The sequence below is a fragment of the Protopterus annectens genome, chromosome 9.part0 (genome assembly GCF_019279795.1).
Source record: "Protopterus annectens isolate FY-2018-M chromosome 9.part0, PAN1.0, whole genome shotgun sequence".
NCBI classification, from domain to species: domain Eukaryota; kingdom Metazoa; phylum Chordata; order Ceratodontiformes; family Protopteridae; genus Protopterus; species Protopterus annectens.
The window spans coordinates 1,308,696,211-1,308,720,751 of record NC_056743.1 but is presented as its reverse complement, the minus strand read 5'-3'; the positions used below and the strand labels follow the sequence as shown (position 1 = coordinate 1,308,720,751).

The 24,541-nt window shown below is 37.1% G+C and overlaps 1 protein-coding gene across 3 annotated transcripts in view; it reads left to right on the top strand.

Annotated features, from left to right (window-relative positions):
* The window catches only part of PAX8 (paired box 8), a 127,842-nt gene that overhangs the window by 74,613 nt on the left and 28,688 nt on the right, over window positions 1-24,541 (top strand). For 2 of the 3 annotated variants that reach the window (XM_044084274.1, XM_044084273.1), the window contains exons 8-11: window positions 98-273; window positions 10,213-10,336; window positions 20,179-20,388; window positions 24,341-24,442. In XM_044084274.1, coding sequence (XP_043940209.1) covers window positions 98-273; window positions 10,213-10,336; window positions 20,179-20,388; window positions 24,341-24,442 — 612 coding nt within the window. The remainder of the gene's footprint in view (window positions 1-97; window positions 274-10,212; window positions 10,337-20,178; window positions 20,389-24,340; window positions 24,443-24,541) is intronic. The other variant, XM_044084275.1, reaches the window with a different exon arrangement.

Here is a 24,541-nt window from a genome sequence, read left to right as displayed (position 1 = left end):
TGATACATATGCATCAGTTGTTTTTATTTATTTTACTGAACTTCACTGCCGAGTTGCATTAAGATTCTGAAGTCTCATGACTCTCTTTTGCATCCAGGTGACCCAGAAAGCTGCAGGCTGAGCATCGACTCACCAAACAGTGGAAGCATGCCACGAAAACAGCTCCGCACTGAAGCATTTATACAACAGCACCTAGATGGACTGGAATGTCCTTTTGACAGGCATCATTATCCAGAATCTTACACATCCCCCACCCACAGCAAGGCTGATGAGGTAATCAAGAGACAACCACTTCTGACTCAACTGGTTGGGCCTGCTTAAAGATTTTATACAAGCTTTGTGATATAATGTACTTTTTTAGACCTGAACTATAATGAATTAATGTTTTAATGACTACTTCAATGCCCTCATTAGATAAATTATATTATAGGCTTTGTAATAAATGCCTAACAATACAGGATCAAAATCCATTTCTTTAAATTTGTTTATGCATGAGACTTGGTAAATTTTCAGTTCTGATCAAACATTAAAAAAAAATATATATATATATATATATATATATATATATATATATATATATATATATACATATATGCGAGCTACACAGTTACTCATGAGACAATGTAATATTTTTTAATATGGAGCAGGATGAACTTTGTTTTCTATGGATGGGGAGTCTATTCCAGAGCAGCAATATCATTTGCAGGATATACCTGTCACTCCAAATTGTTCTGTTGATGTTGCAGAAGAAATATACAAAATGAACTGATATTCATTGATGGTTAACATATAACATTCTGATGAAGTCCACTTTTATGTGGATGAAAGCGCTTAATCACTGTTTCACCTGTATTGCTTGGTCTATTAAAGAAGAGTTTTTATCGTGGACACTGACTTTCATTGTATTGTGCATCCATTGCTACTTTGGGTATCAGTTCATTTTGTGTATTTCTGCAGTCAGCAGCTGACACCGTGAGTTTTGCTTTGATGTTGCAGAAGAGGTTTAGATCCCTAGATTGAGTATTCCTGATGTTATTTGACTTGCTGATGTGAATTAAATCTATCAGTATTAGGTGGGAGGATGCCTTGTATATCAGACACAGATTATCTCATAGTACTCTGTAGGATACTGTAAGAAGCATTTTATTTAGTCATTTAGTTATTTAGTTATGTAGTTATTCATTTATTTATATGTTTGTTTATTTATTCATTCATTTAGACTGCTGACTGAGAGACTCAGCTGTATAAAATGCATTTGGAGTGAATGTTCAGGGAAGAAAGTGCCCAAATCATTCATATTAAGAAAGTATGACATCATATCCTGTCCTTGTGGCATAGAGGGCTGAAGACCTGACTACAGCCTAGGCAACTCATATTTAATTAGCAGTACTAGTGCTAGAGGGGCCAGGCTTAGGGATGAGTATGAGCGGCTAATGTCAGCCATCCTATCCTGTGGGCAAGAAGGAAACAGTTTGGCTTGCGGCATTATCAACACCTATAACAGGATAGATGGTTGCTCAAAGAAGTGGTCACTTATTTTGCATATGTAAGGCATCACCTGATCAAGGGGTGATGTGTATGGCAGCAAAGATGTCTCTCCCTAACTGGCAGTTATTGTGAGTATGCAGGACATCAGTGTGCATGGGTTAGGAGAGACATCAAAGGATTAAGCAGACTGGTCTGCTCCCAACTGCCCATTTCTCACCTCCCAAGGGAACAAATGTGATGACAGGGAATGATTGGGCCATAGCATTTTTGCCTGTTCAAGGATGCCTGACTCTCAACCCTGGAAAGGAATGAATGAGATGATGGATCATATGAAGGGGACACACTGAGTGAATCTTGCAGGAGTTGGAGGAAGTAGGAAAAAAGTGGAATACCATATACAGACCATATTCTAATTACAATGCAATAATAAAGAAAACAGTCTATTCTTTCATGTAGCTAGAACTGTTATATGCTAACAGTGATTGCATTAACAGAAAAGCAAAATATTAAATGTTTTTATGTCGTGAAACAAAAGCAACATAAGCAACATATAAGCATTAAAACTGACTTATCAGGATGATATAAATAAAGATATATGAAGTGAAAATCTGAGTACTGGCAGTCAGTCTACAGACCACCCCAAGCCTAATGAATAAACCATATTTGGCAGTTCCCTCCAGCCTCAAGGAGAGCAACACAAGATAGACTGGGAGAGAATTTAAGGCTGTCCCACCTGACCATCCAACTACCTAGGTTTACCTGGAAGATGGCATGATGACTTGTGGCATAGATGGGGTGTGACCCTCATCCTGCCAACCAAATCTGAAAAATGGTCACACTCACTACCACCGAATATGAAAAACGTCCTAAATGGCTTCTTTAGTCACACCACTGGTATGTAGCATGTTAAAATAGGAGAAAAGGTGCACAAATGTCTGACAACAATAATCAAATCACAAAATATAACGTCACCAATATAAAGAGAATATGCACTGCTGTCCTGGATAGGAGCTTTCAACATCAGTCCCTCAGATTACATACAGTGCACCTATAGAGCTTGGTCTTTGATCTAACACTCTCAGGCCCTGCCCTCATACCTCTTTCTGTGGCCCCTCATGCAAATATTATCTTGGCAAATATACTTATTAATTGTGAGAGGCCTACTACCAAAGCACATGGTGGATAATACAATTGCTAAGATTAAACCATATACTGCTTCAGGTGCTGATGAGATGATGAGATATTTTTTAAAATCCATCTTCAAGGGAAGTATCAAGGAAGAATTAAAATACTTGCTTCAACAGTCCTTGATCTCTGGACACCACAATGGAAAGGTACTTACATTATTCCAATTTACAAGGGAGTTGGTCCTTTTAAAACCAAATAATTAGGCCTATAAGCTTAACTAGCCTTATTGAAAATTTCTTTTAGAGAATCCTGATAAATGTAAAACAAGTTACAACTGATAAAACATATTGTGAGAAACACCAGCACTGTTTTTTTTTTTTGGGTGGTCCACTATCACCAGTTTAATTAGTTTCTATTCTGTTGTAGTCCAGACATTTAGCAGCTATATGACAGTAGACATGATTTAGCTAAGACCTTCAACTCAGTTCTTTATTATCAAATTGCTAAAACCTTATAGAAATAGAAATTCAGTAAATATCTTATTAAGTAGATAGAGAACTGGTTAATGACAGAACAGTGAGAGTATGTATTCAAAGTTATAAGTCAAAGGAAATAAAACAATCTTTAGGGGATCCCACAGAGCTTTGTTTTGGGCTTTTTATTCCATATTTTTGTCTTTTTTCCCAATGGCAGGTAAATGATGGGTTGTAATGTTTGCAGATGATGTGAAGATTGCTGTAATAGTTACATCTATTAAAGCTCAATATGAGATTCAACAGTATTTAGACAACTGAGAGCTCAGTGATAGGGAAAGCATTTCAGAGAGGCTAAGTATAGGATATGGCACGTGTGAGAAAAATGTATTAATGAATGTCAGGACTATGAGTTTTAGGCATTATTATTAATTACAAGCTTAGTTTTGAAGGGTAGAGGAATAGAATCTTGAGGGACGTGTGTTTTGTAAATACATTATTATTAAAAACTGTCTTCTTAAGAGATGAAATGGCTATGCTTATTCATAAGAGAGTCATAAGACCAGTAATGGAACATGACTCTGGTACATATGTATATGTGTGTGTAAAGGGTTTGGGTTTCACAAATAAATTGCTGGATAGTTAAATTTATCTTTTGAAGTGAGACATAGGAAACTAACCTTATTCTCTTTGTACTGTAGACAGCTAAGGCAAAATTTAATTTAGATATTTAAAAGATTTAAATATGTAGCTATTGGACGCACATTGGGAATTAACATTGTAAGCATGATAAGAGTATGAGGAGTAATCCATTTTCAGAGGATTTAAATGAGATGCAATCAAAATTATGAAGTAATTTCTTTCAGTCTAGAGCTGGGGAAATATTGAATTCCATACTACTGGCATTAGACAGGTATACATTCAGTTGTTTAAAAGCATAATTGAGTTATGGAATAGAGATAAGAATATCTTGGACACTGTCTTTATGGAGAGTGGCCAGTATTGATTTCTGATGAGGCCCATTTGGTCACAACCCAAGATAACTGCAGTTTAAACAAGTTATTATTTTCAAATACACACATGCACACAATTCCCATGAAATGATAGTAGAATTCTCCAGTTTCCAGTAGCTTTCTACCTGGCATGTTATGCCACCCTGGAAGGCTAGAAACCTCAACCTGCTGCTCTTGATTAAGCCAAATAATGAAATTATATGCATTATCTTCTTCAATGGAGTAGGAAAACAGAGACAGGAGCCGCATCTTGTAAACCTACAGTGGTAAATACCTCTTGTCACATAATAAATAGCAGTAATACATGTACAGTAAAAAGCCATAGGAACTTAAAATTTAATAAATAAACATAACTTAAGCAGTAAAGCAACAATGCAGTTAAAGGCTAAATAGGCAGAGAAATCATAAAATGCATATTGAATATCAAAACAACATTTAAACAGGCAGGAATATTTAAAAAATACTTTCTCAAAGCAGGATAAATAAATCTAACAACTTCTATCTTAAAATGTTCTATTAAAAATACCTAGGAGATAACAGGGAGAAACTGCATATAGCAAAGTTTCAGGGAAGTGGTCACCACAATATCATCAAAGCAAAGATGAGATATAACAAAAACCAGTCTCAAATATGTATACATTCCAATTTCACAATCCTAATCTCTAGAAAACATTGTATCATTTCCTTTTATAGAAAACATCATGTCAGGCTGCATCAGAAGATGAAGATATTCCACTTTAGCCCCTACAAGCAATAGAGTAGTTTTGCAGGACAACAAAAGTAACTTAACCAGTTCTACCACCTGTCTTATTTGTTGATGAAGGTTTGGTTCCATTATCCGGGTATCTGAGGAGTCATATGTTCTGCAAAGGACCAGAAGGACAAAGAGGGTCAGATCTTTCATAACTCAAAAGGCTAGACACAGATCCTCACATAGCAGTCTATAAGACACATGATACAGTTTTTTTAGACCAATTTTTTTTCTAATTAGGAACTCTGAGGTGTCTCAAGCTGTATAATATATTTAGGTAAATATATGCCAAAAGTGGCATTATATTCAATAATGGGTCTGATGTGGTATAAGTGAATGGGACTTCTTTGGATCGGAAGTAGCTGCCTTTGGAAATTAGATGAGACAGATGCCTTTCTGACCTACTGCAGAGGCATGATGGTCAAAATATAATGAATTGCCAATAATATTGCTTAGATTCTTTATGACAGAGTCTGCTTGAAGTGATGTGTAACCTATATGGTTAAGAGATTTTCATTTCAATGCCCAGATTAATGTGTCTGGGATAAAATGTTCCATAGATTTACATATAAGGCTAGTGAGACTAATGAGGTCTATAGTTTTCGGGGTCTATGGTTGGGCCACCATTGTGTAACATCATTACAATGGCTCCTTTGCAAGCTGCAGTAATGTAACTAATGGAGATGCTTTGATTAAAGACGTTAAGCAGAGACTCATAGAGGGTCTGGTATTGATGATCAGGTAACATAGTATGTTATCAGGGCATCTGGATGAGGTATCCTTAGTTTTTGAGAAGGCTGAAAGTACTTGCTCCACAGTATTTAAAGGGGGTGGCTGAGATTGTGGAATCTGTGGGAAAGGTATCGATGTGAGCAGAGTAAAATTTGTACTAAATTAGTTAGCTGGGACATTAGCTATTTACTTTGGGTTAGATTAGGCACTGTTATTGTGAACTAGTACCAGATGTATAATTATTGGTTCTGTCAGATGACTAAGGCTATGGACTAGTATGAAACTGAGTGGCAGATCTGGCAGAGAGACAAGCTTTGGCAGGGACAGACCCTCTGTTAGATGAAATGGAAAAGCAACACTCAAAGCTGTGTTTGAAAGGTACATCTTCTATGATCATAGATCATACCTCCCTGCTAAGAGGTCAACACTCACACTGCATCTCAATGGCGTTTAATCAAAACGCACAAACCATAAGCTATGATTTCTGGTATTTCCATTCATGCCACAAGTGTAATCCTCATATCAGCATCATACGTTAACTCCCTAATAAAACTGAACATTAACTCCCTTATAAAATCAATCCATGTATGCTACTTACAAAAGTGGAATTAAAGAGCATCCATGATGACTATCACTGTTTACACAAAATAAAGTACCTGAACTCTCATTAATAAAAATGTAGCTCTTATTCCTCTATACAGACCTCTTATGCAGTCCTAATTCATTTAAATTCCTTCATTATTATTAAACACCTTTTATTCATCTAATAAAACAGCATGCCCATCTACCTTCATCTTCTGTCCCTGAGCAGAACATTGCACTTATATTCTCAAAGAACCAAAAGGCTCCTCTGATTCATCCCACAAGTGTGAAACCTTTTGAACTTGCTGGTGTGAGATATGTTCCTGACTCAATGTATTCCCAGCCTAGGAAATACATTACAATTACAGGTCAAAGTACTATTTTGACTACTTTTAAGGCTAGTATTGATGATAGGATGAGTAAACAAATTTACACCAGGATTGTCATGTACAGCTCTGCTCAATATGAGAGCTAGGCAATAGTGAGTGCTTAAAAAGGAGTAATGAACTTTTAAGTGTCTACTTAAAGGTGTATATGGCTAGGTAGCTTACAGTCCATATAAATGCTTTTCTATTATTTTCCTATCTTTCTGTGTGCCCACCCTGCCAACATATTCTTAGAAAGCTTCACAATCAGTATTATGCCCATAAATAATAAACAAATAGGTTTCTAGTTTCATAGATCCAGAGGGTTTGCCTTTTTACTCAGGAAAACAAAAAGACCCACCTTTAAGCAATTATCATCTTCTCTGGTCCAAAGTGCAACTAAAGATTTCATCCAGTCATCATTAAGTGAAGATGACAAAAACTTAAAAAAATCATGAGGTAAACCATCCCATCTTGGAATCTTTATATTATCTGCTTCCATAATAGTCTTACCTGCTTCCAAGAAAATCTTGTTAATCCATCTTGCATGCTACACAATTATTGTCCAAAAGAGTCGTACTTATTATATAGTTTTGCCAAATACCCTGTAACTTAGTCATGCCATTAGCATTCCAGATACATCCCTTAATTCTTTTCATTATACAATTTTCCTTGCATCTTCCAACAGTTCAGAATAATACAAAATCTCTCTCTTACCCCCAATGCAATGCATGCTTTTCACCTTAGCTAACTAAAGCCTCTTCTGTGATATTTTCTTTCCTTCAGTTTCATTCAGCATATCTTTTTTTATCATATCATTGAGGTAATATATTTCTACATGTATTCTTATCATTATATTTAGTTTTACTTATTTGCCTGCTCAGTCTCATCTGCCAGTCATATTTGCAGACATAAATTAAAGTTTCCAGTTTTCTTTTGCTAAACCAGACTAGACATGCAGCCTTGAACTAATTGTAAAAGAGAAACACTGAGCTTCCATGTTACTTTCCCAGGCAAATATCTCACCCCAAATCATCACAGCAATAGAAAAAACTGCAAACTATGTTTCATATATATATATATATATATATATATATATATATATATATATATATATATATATATATGTACACATGCATATACTGCCGCTATAAATATGTGAGCAATGCATTAACTCTTCATAGGAACTGTAGCAACTTTTAATATAATATATCTGAAAATATTTCTAGGTACTTCATATCAGTTAAATTATTTGCATTCTCTCCAAGTAGAACAATTTATGTCCCCACCCGAACACACACACACACACACACACACACACACACACACACACACACACACACACACACACACACACACACACACACACAGACGCACGTGCATGCACACACACGCACACACTAGTACTCCTAATGAGTAAAATCATTTAACTAGTTTTAAGCATTTCTAAATGATGTTTCTTAGAGTGAGAGATATATGAACAAACCAATCTCACTGGGAAATATATACAATTATTAACAACACTTAATGGCGATCTTTCTAACATAATCCAGTTTTCAGTGTCACCCAGTTCCACCCTTTCTGATCTATTTATACCTAGAACATGTATGTCTACAATACACTTATAATGTTCTCTTTCTCCCAAGTCTTTTCCAAATTATTTCTTTCTTTCTTTCTGCATGCTAAAATAAATATTGCAAAAGAAAACTATGAAGGTCAAACTAATAAGCCAGATATTCCAATCCTCTTTAACACTGTTAACATCCAATTACACAAGTTTGTTTTAATTTTCATTTTTATCTTTCACTTTTGAGGGTTGCATTTTTTTTTTCTCTTCAGGTTTTTTTTTTTGTAATAGGATCATTCACCAAACAGTTATTGTCTTCTTCTGATGTACTGTCTTCAGCTTTAACATTTTTTGCAAACAGCGAATGCATTTCCAACATGAACAGTGGATGGATCTTCATTTACCTCTAAGCTTTATCTCCTGAAGGCTCTCAAATATGATGGTTCATCACCTGCAGTGCAGACATTTCCTTATCTGGTGACTTGTAAACATTATTACCATTCACATCTTTTTCATCTAGTGCAACTTGCCTTTGCTTTTCTTTTATATTTCTGAACAATACCCTTCCTTTTTTCTATTTGAATAGTTTGACTATATTGTCTTTTTTCAAACTTACTGCATAGTGCTTTTGTCCACTATCGGGTTACCACCTGTCCCATTTTGCGAGGGACAGTCCCTCTTTGGGCAGTTGTGTCCTGCAAAAAAATTGTAAAAATGGCAAATGTCCTGAGATTTTAGGACAAAACTATTTCCTATATTTCATGTAATAGTTGCATAAAACAGTTATTCTGTGTCTGAAACACCTAAATGGTATAAGAAACAGAATAAGCAACTAAACTGCTACAAGAATAAGCTTTCATTTAGGCAAAAAATTGAAGTTCTGTCCTTTGTACTGGCTGTGGGTATGTTTCGGCCCGCAAAATCTGATGTTTGTACCAAAAATGTCCCACTTTGGGCATCTGAAAAGGTGGCAACCCTAGTCCAGAAGTGTCCACTACTTAACATCATGCCCTTATTTGGAACATATACTATAATAAGCCATTTTAAACTGATCCATCTCGTAACCTTTCCTTCCACACTACAGGCATTACACTCTTGTATGGACACTTTTAGCATTATACTGCTCTCCACAACAAAAGCAGTAGCTGTGATAGTCAGCAGATAAAATGACAGTCTTGGCACAACCAAAAACAGGGGATTAGGCATTTACCTAAAATTAGCATGCATCACTCACTCTTCTTCTTAAGACTAACCCAACCCACAGACCTTATATAACCATATCCTCAGCCATAGGCGTATGACAGTGGAGCAATATTTAGGTCAAGCAGTTAGGTGTATACTTTAATTAAGGTTGGATATTTAGTCACATTGCATCTTTGAGCCTGTTTCGTCCTTAGAAAGTAATCTCTAAACACAAATCTAAGCATAGCTCTCACTTCAACCATTAGGCCAATGTTACATTTACATTTAAAGTTGTTTAGGATTAGATTTGCACTTAGATGGATGTTAGCTGAGACTCACTGTAAGCAGCTTCACACTGCTGGGGGATGGCATTTTCTCAGTATTCTTCAGTGAGAGGGATGGCATATTGTGCCAGGAATATTCTTCCATTTTATCAGTATCAGCTTAAAACACTAACCATACCCAAAGTCACTCTTCAGTGCATTTGGGATGTCTTAACATAGATGCATCCTGGCTTATATGAATAAATCTGTGGTACAAATCTTCGGAAGAAAACATTCCGTTCAGTGTAGTCTCAAGTGATAGCACACTTGTGCTTGTGTTATAGCAATGCAAGAAAGGTAGAAAAAGAACATAAGGCCAGCATTTCTGTAGTTTTTCCTCACAGAAGTGTGACCACACTGCTTATGACTTTGGTCAGCACTGTATGCACACTGGTGAAGTCCTGGGCAAACTTTACAGAAAGGATGCTATCATCACCTTGTTAGGCAGTAACTTGGTTTATTCCCATTTTCAGTTTGGTATCAGAATTAGCCAGTTGTATCACTCTTTAAATCCTGAAATATTTCTGCTGGTGCTCTGATAAAATTAAGTATTATCAATTATTTTTTATAGAGTATGTGCCAAAGTAAGTTATATTCTTCTTTTGCAGACCATCTATCCTCTCTCTCTTATAAACAGTGCAGTGGATAGTAGGAAAGCCGTGCTGACGCCCTCCAGCACACCAGTTGGACGAAGTTTATCCGGACATGCTCAGGCATATTCTTCAGTAACAGGTAAGAAGTCAAAAATATTTGCATATCAAGCAGATACGTTTTTATGGTCTTCCTGGAGGTTACCCTTTTTGGTAATAGCATGTATGCCACAATGAGTTATTCATTATATCCCTGTTTCTTATTCACTTCCCTCCTACACTAGTTAATAAGTACTAAATTAACATAGTAGGTTGTTGAAAAAGATTGTTGTGGGAAGGTTGGAGCAATGTTTATGTAGTGTGAACAGCCTTAGTTGCTAGATTCCAGAAGAAGTTGCGGAGGCATTCAGTTCTGTAGCATTTGTTCTCTTTTGGCAATAGGAATAAATCTTTCCAGATGGATTTATTTTATGAGCTAAAGCTCTTCTATGAAAATAATGTAATCTTGACAGCTGAGTGCCAAGTTTGTGAACATTTGAACGTTTTTTTTTTTTGCTACTAGTAGGGAAACAAAAAATATTAAGATTCAGAACATAAAAACTGTCCTCCTCATACAGTCTTAGGGAACCAGAAATTAAGTTTTAGTCTTTATAAAAGACATTTGTATATAGGCAGAGGTGAGACTTTTTACTGAATGGTCTTGTTAAAAATTAAGCCAATTGTGTGTCTTATACCAAATGATGTCCTGTGATCTCTCTTTCCTGACCTCTCTGTCCTCTCCTCATATGAATTTTGAATCATTTTATTATGTAACCTGCAGCATAATAAAATGCTGTTAAGTCCATGAAAAATTAGAACATTTTACCACATAGACTGCCCAGGTCTTGCTGTAAGCATGTCCCCACAGTTGTACAGTGATGAAAGTCTAGGTTCCAGAAGCAGAACAGACACTTTGCTCTGTCACAGTAATCCAAGATGGAGGAGTGTATAAGGTGAAACATGACTGCTCTGTCTTATGTTGGTAGGAGCTACAGTAATGATGCCAGTCTGACCACCATCAGCACTTAGCCTTAGCTAATGTTTTAGCTTCACTTTGTTTCCATAGGGTTAGTCTCATTCTAGTGAATGCCTGAACCAGTACCTCACATACATATATTACATTATTAACAGTCTAGAATACTTTGCCATTCTGGCATTTTCTGGCCTGACCCTTGCCAGCACATCCGTGAGAGAGCTTATGATGTCTCTAAATGCAAAGCTACAGACACAGCTCTATGTAACCGTGAGCATTAGACACCAGATGCAGTCCTTCTCCTTACAAGCCAAGCCGGATGGCACCATCCCCTATGTATTTAAATGCAGTGGTGTTAATTGTTCATCGTCATTGGAGGAAAAAGATGGTATTTCTTGATGTTCTTTTCTTCAGATTCCTAATGCCATTAACCTTTCATCTTTTTGGCCTTTCTTAACATCAAAGCTATTGCAGCAAAATAAATATAGTGCAGAGCAGGTTGAGAAACTGAGCCACACCTGTGCGACTTGAGCTTGATCTTATAAATGCCTCCTGTATTTTACAAAGCTCTGACCAAGTCACTTTATCGGACCAAATGACAAACTCCTCCCCTTTCCTACAATAAAAAGAAGATGCATATTTGTCTTGGATCTCCATCAGTCATCAAGGGCTAAATCTAATGGGAAAAAAGTATACTTTGCAAGAAGGATGGAGCAGAGATTATTTTAGATTATGACAGAGTTCAAGAGACAGAGAGTAGCAGATGGGGAGGCAGAGAAGAGAGAGAGAGAGAGAGAGAGAGAGAGAGACAGCATAAGGGGGGATGTGATTCATTAGGATTTGCAGGTCGATTCTACTTGAGTATACCATGATCCATATCCAAAGGCAGCAAAACACTTACCTTAAAATATTGCAGCAAACAAGTCATGATTTGACATAAAAGTAAGAGTTGACACTTGTGATTTGAGCTGATTTTCACAAACAGTTATGGTTGTATTCTCATACTGACACTATCTTCTTTCATATCACTTTAATAAGACAGCTCCAATGAAAGCTTCTCTGAGAAATGTACTGCTGCACAACACTGTTTTGCATAATACTGTTTGTGTTATACTAACTTACCTTTAAATTCTCTATAAATTGGCTAACATTTCTCTAACTTTTCATTGTTTTACAACTTGTACCGATTCTTAACCAATGTTTTCATATTATGTCTAATTTGGTATTATTATTTAAACTGTATTTGTTTTTTTCTATTATTTGTAAAGACTGTAAAATTATTCTTCTTAAAATGTTTTGCAAAGCTTTGAAACTTTTTTCTCCAGGCCTCCAGTAAAAATGGGCTGTGACCCAGTCAGACTTTCCCAGTAATCAAATGTCAATAAATAAATAAATAAATGAAAAGATAGACATAACATTGCACTGTCTATGCAGAATAGATATGCAAGCTAGACTTATGATACAGGTGACTTAAATTACTTTTCAGAAATCCAACAAGCCGACAGGGACTTGTGCACACGCCTATTCACATGTGCTTCAGCACACTTAAGTTGCATTTCCTCTCTCTTTACAATTTTCACATAGGGAGCAAGACAGAACAATAACATCAGTATTAGGCATTTACTTCGTAGTGCACATTTATGTCTCCAAGATGCAGACGCATATCTACCAGTTGGTGACATTCATGTCATTGAAGTAATGCTCTTGAACCCCAAGTAGTGTAATGCTAAAGCCCTCAGTACTTATTTTCCTGAACAGCAACATACAGTACAGCTATACTGTGAAAAAGTATTTAACACGATAATCAATGATATTTTTTAATACTCATTTTCTTAATTATACATGTTATTTCCCCTTCATATAGTTTCAATGACACTCTCCTAATATGCCCAGCATAATATCAATTGAAACTAGTCCAATTTTCAGATACCCGATCAAACTAAAACCCACTACTCTAGCTGCTGATAAACTCCCAGCAGATTACCTCCAAATTGTAGCCAAAGCTATATCATACCCTGTCTCTATAATTATAAACAGGTCAATCTCTGAGCAACAAGTCCCACTCCTATGGAAAATCTCACATAAAATACCTCTACATAAAGGTAGTGACTCAACCAAATTATCTAACTATTGTCCAATAGCCATACTGTCCCCACTGTCCAAAATCCTATAGAAATGTATACATTCCCAAGTACTAAAATACCTTCTATTTAATAATCTCATAGCCAGTACTCAACATGGCTTCGCCCTGGCCACAACATCACCATAGCCCTTATCAGCTTCACCAACCATGTTAATCAACAGTGGAATGCAGGCAATCTGGTATCAGCTGTATTTTTAGACCTCTCCAAAGCATTTGATACTGCCTCCCATAACAAACTACTGACTGCTCGCTAGGAACTTAAATTTAATAACTCTGCACTTCTATGGTTAAAGGACTATCTTTCTAACCATAAACAATCCATTAAATGGCAGGACTCCCTTTCCCCTCTTCTCATCACCTCAGGTATGCCTCAAGGATCTATACTCGGACCCTTGCTTTTCAAAATATTCATCAATAACCTTCATAAAGCCACCCTTCATGGGACCTTAGTCCAATACGCTGATGACTCTACCCTAATCTGCTCCACCCCATCTCTCCAACTCCTACAGAACATAACCCAAGAATTCTTCACAGCTATTGAAACCTGGTTATCAGACTCTCAATTAATACTCAACCCCAGAAAAACCCAGCTTGTGCTTTTTCACCCCTTCCAAAGCTACAGATCTCTCTTTTACATTTATCACATCTGACAATACCACATCACAGCAGTTGCACATACCAAGCTGCTAGGTGTCATCATTGACCAAAACATGAAATTCGAAGAGCCTATAGCTCAAACCATAACAAAAGTGCACAAAAAACTAAGCACACTCTATAGATGTAAAAACTATCTGACCTCTAATAGTAAAACTATCATAGCAAGAGCCCACCTACTCTCTACATTACTCTACACTTCTCCTGTTCTAGTTAACCTAAACAAAGGTGAGCTAAACAAACTATCGTCTTGTTAAAAAGATACCTAAATTCGCTACTGACTCTTCCTATAGATCGCATCATTGCCTAGCCCTTCAGAAACTGTCCTGGTTTGAACTACCAAATTTACTGACTCTAAACCAGCTCACTCTAGCCCACTAAATTTTCTACCACCCCAACCCTACATGGCTTAATTAACCATTACTCCAATAGCTGTTAACTAAGGTCCACCAATAAAGGGCTGGTTGAAGTATCCAATAGCAGTAACACCTCAGGGGAGTCCCTTTTCTCCAGTACTATTGCAAAAACGTTGAACTCCTTCTCACTTGAAATTAAGTGGCAGGCAAAAATCAGCTTCAAAAATCAACTAAAATCCTTCCTCATCAAGTCTTGGATGTGTACTTGCTCTGACCCAGGCTAACTCCGTCAGACTCGCTCTAAAACATACTACAAATTCTATAATTCACACACATACAACTCCAAGTAATTCAAACTATACCATTGCTCTTGGGACTTTGTATCAAGTTATTCTTCTGATTACTGTTATTATGCATAGCTATGTCTTGAATATTTCTGTATCTTTTCTTTGTACTACTTATACTCGTGTGTGTAATTTTTATGACAATTTTAGCATGTGTCTTTTCTAAAACTTTGTATGCTGTTGGGTAATCATATTGTATGTAGCTTTTCTCCTCGGTCTCCACTGAAAATGGGCAAACCTGCCCAGTCAGACTTTCCCAGTAAAACAAATGTAAAATAAATAAATAAATGTGAGCCCAGTGTGATCATAAGAGTGACTAGTGTAGGTTCCTGTGGACATCAACTGTCAGGGACACTATGGCACATGCATGTTGGTCACTAATTATTGTAGAATGAGCTTGGTCATCTGTCCTTCTCTGAACAAGTCAGTCCATCTTCTTGAGGTATTATACAGGTTACTTATCCACCTCCCCTAGCTGAAGGAATTCACTTTATTTCACCTTTCTTTAGTTAAGGAATTGGTCAGAAGACTGCTATCTTAGGGTATGCTATTGGTGACTCACTTCATCACTTGCCCTTCTGGTTAATAAGTTGATCAGACCTCCGTCATGGGGTGTGACACTGATAACTCATCTGCCTCTCCTTCCCCAGGGAATGCATCTCATCATTTAATTTTTCTCTGGTTAATAAACAGGTCAAACTTCCATCATACATCCTTTACTCTTGGAATGTGGCTGTGGTCTGCATTCAGTGTGAGCTGGTCATCTCTGTCCCACCAAGGGTTGGGAGGTAGGCAGTCACTGGTTCTATAATATTTCTTTATTTATGAAGTGGTTCATCAGAGCTCAGGTGAGTAGCAGTCAGCACTAGACTGTTTCACTACTTGACACCTCTGAACTTGATGACATTTAATCTATGTGTGCCATGTCTCGTATAATCCTTCAAATAGTCTGACCAGTTACAATATATGAGTCTTATAATGTCAGGCTGACTTACAGGCATGTGCAGAAACATCTTGTCTCCCATTTGTATATGGTAACCTTGTTTTGCATTCATTTTTGTATATGTGCTTTCAGCAAGTCCATTATGGAACATTCGTTTTTGTCTATGAATAACATGACTGATATAGCATTGCAGGCTGCACATATGAGACTATGGTGGGCAAAATGAAAACTACAAGTCTGGTGTTGTAGTGCTTACCATCAGGCCCAAAACATTAATACCTTTCACGAATGTTTGCACCAGTCCTTCTGCCACTACATTCATGGCTTGGTAATGTGGTGCTAATGTGCATTTCTTTATATCCTTTTACTTCGTAAATGTTCGGACCTCTTGTGATGTGAACTGAAGATGATTATCACTAACAATAAGCTCAGGCAAGCCATGGCTTGCAGACATTGTCATTAATATTGCTGAAGTCCTTTCAGAAGTCACAGTCTCCCCTACAGATAACTTTGGGACATGTTCAGTGAGTCCCCACTGCAAATACTAACACAATGAGTCCAAAACAGGGCCCACAACATTATTCTAGATGCATTGCTCTAGTGCAGATGGCCATTTTTATGGATGTAGTGGCAGTACTGGTGATACATTTTGGACAGTTTGTATTTATTATCACTTTTTGTTAATTAGTGTCAGTATCATTACTAACCTCAGACCACTGTATGAAACTTTCAGGCAAGGGGCTTCATTTTTACTATGGCCAGTAGCCCTCTGGGGTTACAGCACTATAACCACATAATTGAGTTAATGACACACACGCATATTTGCTCTTTTCTGGCAAGAGCTGTAGACTGTGATGGGATAGTGCATCCTTTTCGGATTAAGTCACGTGTCATTGGAAGCACTGGTTAATTCCTAATCTCTCTCATCACAGCAGCATTCACTTCAGGGAGATGCATGAGTCCCATGTAGTACACAAACTCTGGATCCACAATAAATGGCTTCTCAGGATTCTCATACTGTAGTTATGACAGGCCATCACCATCACCAAATCATTCTGTTACATTTTATTCCTATTATATGAGTGAAATAGTGATCACTGCTCTAACCAGGTTGCTTGTATCATGACTCACAACCCATGTATTTTAGCAGGAAAATAAGTCACAGTACTTCATAACGCTATGAACTAGATGTTTATATTTTAGGAAGGCAATACACTGTAAAAAGGCTGATGTAGACCTCCAGTGCAGTTGTTATATGTGTCTCATATATGAATTAATCTGCTCCCTTATAATAATAATGTGCTTTAGTCTTGCGTACATATTCTCTGTGTACTCTGCTGATTAGAAGCTATTTTTATAACAGAGATACAGAACAGTGTCAATAGTAAAACTTTTCACTCTCCAGAATGTTTGTTTTAAGTCTTATCCAGGTATCATGTTAGAAGTGTGATAACCATATAACTGCATTGCTTTTGCTCTGTTTGTTAGGAACTTACATTTACCACCTATCTCTCTTTTCACAGGACAACCAGATTGTGGCACTTTTGCCTGAAAAACAACATGAACAATAGCAAATTATATTTTGGGAGAAAAATAACTTTCTAAATGTTCCTCTAAATATCACAGAAAATGTTGATATTATATCTGAGGCACCTTAACATGTCATAAATGGATACAGTTATAATTCTAAACCAGTGAGCCATTATTTAGGATATAAAATGAAACACATATCTTTTAAACTGACTGACAGTATGCATTGTCCTGCAAAATTACATGTTTCAATGTCTGTCTTATAATCTCATTTACAAATTAACCTTTTATGTACCAGTTATAGTATACTTGATAATGTGGCTTTACAAATGGTAGAGAAGGGCCCAGTTTTGGATAATTTCATTTGTCAAGTTAATAAATAAACAAACAAGTACATATATTTTCATCTTTTTCTATGCACTTGCTGTTTTGATGTGTATTAAGGTATGTATGTACCCGTGTTCCACGAACCTGCTCCCACTTGACATGGTTAGACTTCTCCATTTGCTTCCTTAGTGTGTACTGAGGGGGGTGCCTTTTCCATGCAGCTGGTCTCACTGTGTTTGACTTTTTCCATGTATTTGTTCCACTGACAGTATAAGGATAAATGGAATATTCCATGCATAAGAATCCTATTATGTGTAACAAAGAATGGCATTATTGCATGTACCTGGTCCTATGCTGGCATCAAAGGCATGTCTTCCACCATGCTTTAGGGTTCACTGATTTTATTTAGAAGTTTTGGATTTAACAAAGGACCTTATGAAAAGCAGGCAGAGGTATTCTGGTATTCCTTGCACTTCTATTTCTTTTAAATTTCCCCAGAGATTGTATGACTATCTGCAGGCCTTCGGAATCATTCCATTTACATAGCACATTTTCATAGTTTGATATTTGAAGACAAGCAGTGTCACCATTATCCAATCATGCTGTTTTCCCAAAAACTAGAATTCTGAGATTTTATAATGGCAGAGTTGTGGTGATAACCATGCCTGATATACAGTTTTTATAACATTGTGTTCCTTTATGTTAGTGAATTGTTTTTTTTTTTTACTACATTTTTTACAAGTAGTAAAAATATATTCTGTCATTTTAAATACAAACCTTTTACAATGACTAAACCAGATTTATTAAGCAATCACATTACAATAGCAATAAAGTTGTTAAGAAAGAGGATTGGATCTCCCTTTCCTCTCCTTCAGTTCATTGCTTGGGACCCTGGACACCCCATCACTGTATAAATGTGAGGGCAGTCTCTTGTTTTAGGCACTCTTCTTTGTTTTGTTCATCTGAGTGTGTTCTGCCCAGTATCAGTTTGTTTTATATAGGTGATGGCATGAACTTCCTAGAATGACCATGTCCACTTTTTTTATCCAAAGAAGAGGCTATTGTCACTATGTGCCTGTGGAACACACCTTTTTTGGATCAGCACTTGCTGTGTCCCCCATAATCCCCCTCAAACACACACACATACACTTCTGAAAACATGTGAGTGTGTCTAACTAATTCTAACTTGTGAGGTTTAAGACAAGCTGTCCTCTGTTGTATATACACTTTATGACAATCTCACTCCAGGATGCTTAGCCTTATTCTGTATACACAGAACCATACCCCATTCCAAGAGTCATTTTCTTATGTAATGTCACTGAGGTGCAACAAGGGAACTGACAAACAGTGGTAGAGTGGTGTCCTATACTTTCTTCTCCAATACCCAAGCGAAGACAGGCAAGCTATTTGAATAAAAACTAATGTGTGTTCTCTCTCTCTCTTTTCTGGTAAATATTTTCCCTTTTCAGTGCAACCCCACTTCCAATTGTATACACTAAAGTACCAGTGCACCTAGGCCCTTTACACTACAAAACTGTACAGGTCTTTCTATTGTTTAATCTGCAGCAATAGCAAACCAAATACACCAAAGAAGTCTAAAGAGCCGTCACTGAAAAGATATACATTAAATACTGAGTTTATGGAGTGCTTTTGTCAATACTGTCATTATATTGGATTTTAACAGAATAAACACTGGGATTTAGCCAGGGTTGAATGACCATATAAGTATTACAAGTGTCTGAAAGTTATGACCATTGATATAGCTTACTTTTATATTTTACATATGTGTGTAAGTTACATTTTGTATATTTACATGCATATTTTTTATAATGTAACACATTAATATATACACGTTTTACTGTAGTTGGTGAATTATGTGATCTGTCAGCTGACAATTGTGATATAGGTATTTATACACTGATACTCTAAATGGCTTATTTATTCTGATGAAGCCCAGTATAATGGTAGCATTAATGAAAGTGCTCAGTCATTTAATTTGTAGCTTTTTTAGTGTTGGCTCCTTATACTTCTTTGGCGTATTTGGTTTGTTTTAGCATGTGTTGCTAACACCACTGCTTTATCATTGGTTTTGTGTGGTCATGTTTAATCTGCCTTAACTCCCTCTCAATATACTGCATGATCATACTTGTAAATCACAATTTTGTTTGAATGTGTTGTCACACATGCTTCTGGCAACAGCAGAGTTTAAGCTTTTTTCCCCAAGTCTACATCTATAACCTCTTACAGTAATGACAGCAACCTCTACAAAGTTAGTATGCAGTAAAAAGCTGGGTATTACAACAAAGTGGAACTTAGCTGAAACTCAGTAAATGATTTAAATGGAAACTATGGTTATTCTTTACTTTCTTTGCTTCTGACCCAGTTTCAGATCAAATACTGTCCTCCATTCTGAAAGAAAGCATTCCTTCTCAGTTGAGCATTGGACCTCTTCAGGTGAACACCTCCATTATTTTCTCATCACATCCTTTATTGTCTCAGTGATATATTCTATTCACAGATTCATAGCACTTTCTACAAGTCACACACATTATATACCATTACATTAGCAACATTTAAGGACTACATTTTGTATTCTGTTATGTTTCATGTTTTTACATTTTTCAATATTTTTTCTCATTTTCATTTTTCCATTGTTCTTTTTTTGTCATCCACAGATCCCCATGTCTCTTTCACTATAAAGCAAGAGATCCCTGATGACACCTTCACTAACTCGGCCCCTTCCTCCTTATCAAGCTCCGCCTTCCTAGAGGTACAGCCAATAAGCACAGTGGTATCTGTTAATACCTCCAGAGCTCCATTCAATGTCGTGTCCCACCCTGCTGCCTCAGTATATGGCCAGTTCACAAGCCAAGCAATTATCTCAGGTAGGGCAGACCTCATAGTTACCCATTCCTAGTGTATGAAGTATCTAAGTATCTACTAGACCAGATTACAGCTGACATTCAGTCTTCTACTAGATGGCTGACCATTTTTCTGCAATTGTAAATATTTCAGCTTTAAAGGAATGTGACCTTTCTTTAAGATGACTTTGGCTGGTTCATACTTTCAGAATTAATTTTTAGACTGTGGATTTCATCACTAGATATATCAGAAGAACAGCTTACCATGGAAGAGACTGTGTGAAAGAGAACAGGCAGGAAGGCTTCATTTCAGATATATGCCTCAGAACTACTAAGAAAGTGCAAGACTGTAAAACAAGCATCCACATCACTTAACCCAGTGGTGCAACTTGCTGGGAATGGAAAGAAGCTCAAACGTTCACTAGCCTAACAGTGATTGTTGTGGATGGTGATGGAAAGGGTGTTTGCTGTGGGTATAAATGGGTTATATATTTAGCTGGAGAAATCTTAGTTGGAGACGTACATACAAATGTACCTGCAAATGGAAGAATGATAAGACCACACATTTTTTGTGGTTTCTAACTAATTTAATCCCAGACATACCTAAGGCTTTTAGATATGCTAGTTATGGCTGCATGTGTCATGTATCTGACTAAGAATCAGCAGCTGTGAGATAAATTCCAAAGCTGTATCTTCTCCAGAGAGCTGTGAATGATAATATATGACCCTAGAAGATGTACAGAAGGCCAGTGGTTACTGCACATTGCAGCTACTCAAAAACAATTGACAGACTAGAAACTGTTCTTTCTGCTCTGCAGTAAGAAATCTTATTTGGTAACATCAGACTTAGGAGTATAAATTATTAACATATCCCAAGTTTCTAACTGGCAGACCATGCAGTGATCTCAAAGAACCTGAGGAAGTATCAAGATTTCTTAGAAAGTATATAAAATGCAACTGACGTTTTACTATCACGTTAGCGAATGGCAGGTGGTCAAGAGTGAGATTGTTGAAGTGTAGTTTTCCAGTAGATAGTTTTGTGAACCCAAATATATTGACTACACAACATTGTAGTTTGAGTATTTGAGTTTGAACTTTTGAGTGGAGACTGCGGTTCATTGAGGAATAGGGAATTAAACCATTTCCTCACTGTAATGCGATATTGGAGTTGGTGTATATATAATTTGCAGGAGGTGTGGGGGGCTGTGCAGGGGGGCTTGCCTCCTGCAAAATAGTAAAATTCGTGGGCAGTTGACTGTAAAGTGTTACGGTGCTTTATGTTACATAGCATGGGTGAATGATGTCACCTCTTACTATGTCAAATACCTTGAACTATGGGTGCCGATGTATTTTGTTTCAAGTTTACAGATTGTTCGATGTTGTGGTTTTCTGCATTTTGAGTCTACATTGAGACCGTTCAACGAATGCAGTTTCAAGATTTCAATAGTAAACCATAACTGAACACCCAAGTAAACAGAAACCAGTGCTGAGGGAGCTAATTAATTTATAGAGGTAATGCAGATGAAGGTTGTATTGATAAAGGCAGAACATCTAAGCTCCACAACAGCATGGCTCAAGAAGAACCTAGGCATCCTACCTTGTTTCACTTAAAGTGATTTATTCATAACTCCATCTCTTGTTTTGTCAAGTTCTAAATGATTTTTCCAAGACATATGAAAAACTATAAGAAGTACACAATGCATTTCTGATCAATATCCATTTGATCATGTGCTATCTTTCTAATCTAATTTCCCCAATGTTATACTTCCACGGCCATATTTTCTGTTGCTATACAGAGACTGCAATATCATAGTCTGTATAACAAGTGTTATCAGCTGCAGAACCTTTTCCTCACTGCAGGATTGTGTAAAGCAAACAACAAAATGAGACCGGTCAATGAATGCAGTTTCAAGATTTCAATAGTAAACCATAACTGACCACCCAAGTAAGCAGAAACCAGTGCTGAGGGAGCTAATTAAATTTATAGAGGTGATGCAGCTTTGGAGCTCATACATTTATTGCGGTAGCGTTGTCGCCTCACAGTTAGACGTTGCCCGTTCGATTCTCAGTTAAAGCGTCTACTGTGTGACGACATGCCGCGTGTAAAGCGTTTAGTTGAAGGTTGTGCGTTACGGCAAGCCAGCATGTAAAACTCTACTGCCAATCATTAGTGGACGGAGTTCCGCTGTGGCGAAGCGAAGACACACACACATTTAATTAAACAGGTGAAGGAGAAGTCCAATACAAGGAGGTTTAGGGCCTCCCCTGCATAAAATATTGTAGCAATGTTGTGTAGTATGGCAGTTAAGGGATTAATGCTGCTGATTTTTTTTTGTTTGTTTTTTTTGGGGTTGTGTGTGGCCTACCAGTTACACCTTCCGGCATTTAGGTATCAGTTGTTTTTAGAGGAAAACTGAAAAAATGTTGATTTTGAAATGAATAAGGAATGATACTTTACCTGCTGGAATTTTGTAGCCATTGGTCTGCACCTATTTATTATGACTGCAGTAAATTCTCCATGTACCTACTGCTTTGAGAAATAGAGTCACAACTTATGATATTAATACCCCAGATCTGGAACTGAGCCAATATTGTTAGCACTTGCCATGTTTGGGGGAAAGACAGCATCCTGAAAAGCATGCCATCCCTCTCATGATCCCTGGTAGAAAATAGTATGGACGGACACAACATATCCCAATTTAAAATAGTTTTATTTTAACAGCTAAATAGATAAAGTAATAACTAAATAAATATTGAATTTAATATAAATGTATTTTATGTTGAATATCACAATTATTTGATTCTTTACTTCATGACATCTCAATGACAAAGCTGACAAATAATGGAGTGAAACCATGTTTATCACCGTAGGTAAACCACTGTTTCTTTCACAGCAGAGTTAGAAATGTTGGGACTACATTGGTGTGTTTTTTTATTGCCATGGGTGTTTCTTCATCTATCCCTTACCTGTACATGGCACCTTCTTATAAGAAAGTCCTGGGAGCATTATTTGGTTAAGTGACTTGTTTAGAGTCACACTGTTTGCAAGTAAATATGAAAGGAATCAAATTCATAGCTAAAGGATCATAGGAGGTTACTATGTTATTGGCCCTGAGGCCCTTATAAGCCTAGCCAAAATATTGCCCATGTTTACACAAGTCAGCACCCAAAGCCCTGTCCAGCAGGGACACAGGTGGAATACCAGGGGTGTATTTAAATAACCAGCCCTGCCAGGGCTTGAACCTAGGACCCTCTGAACTACTGTCAGAGTAGCACACCACTAGTCCAACTCAGCTCTGAAAATGCATTTAAGCTTCCTTGACTGGGAATCGAACCCAGGCTGCGGTAGTGAGAGTGCTGAAGCCTAACTACTAGACCACCAGGGACTCCCTGGAAGTTTGTTAGCAAGTCACAGCCTTAATCCTGTGTGCTAATCAGCATAAAACAGCACTAGAAACCTTGATGCTAGGGACTGTACTAGACATTAGAGTGGTTGCAAACAAATCATAGTACTCACTTGAAGTTCCTGGGTCTCTTTAAATGATGTGCCTGCATGTGGTTAAAGTAGCCATTTTAAGATCATGTCAGTGTTTGACAGGCAGCCAGGGTAGTACAAACATAGCATTAAGAGTGCATGTGTTCTGCTTTGACATGAAAAAACCCAGACAGAAAAACATACTGTGAAATCCCTGTCTTGTAGACTGAATGCTTCCTCACTGCTGTGAACAAAAATGCAATATATGTCATTGTGTTCTGATAGTTCAAGACTACAAATTTCTTCATTCTTAGTACCCTGGCCAGTGTAGGACAGAAAATAATTTCTAAGTTTCTTTAAGTATAATTTGCATATTTTGCCTCTCAGATCTGCAGTGAGTAATGGATAACTGATATTATAAATTAGCACTGGTATAAATACATGCATTCTATTTCTTCTTGTTTCATTACTGAAATCTCTGAATTCTTTTCTTTTTTGAAGGTCATGAAGTAGTTGGCTCAACCCTTCCAGGATACCCTCCTCACATTCCTAACAGTGGCCAGGGAAGCTATGCATCTTCTGCCATTGCAGGCATGGTAGCAGGTAAGTAAGCATTCATCTTATATGAAGAACTCATTTACTCTGACACAGCTTTTGGATATTTAAAAGTACAGTCTTACCTGGAGGACAGCTAGGAAAGGA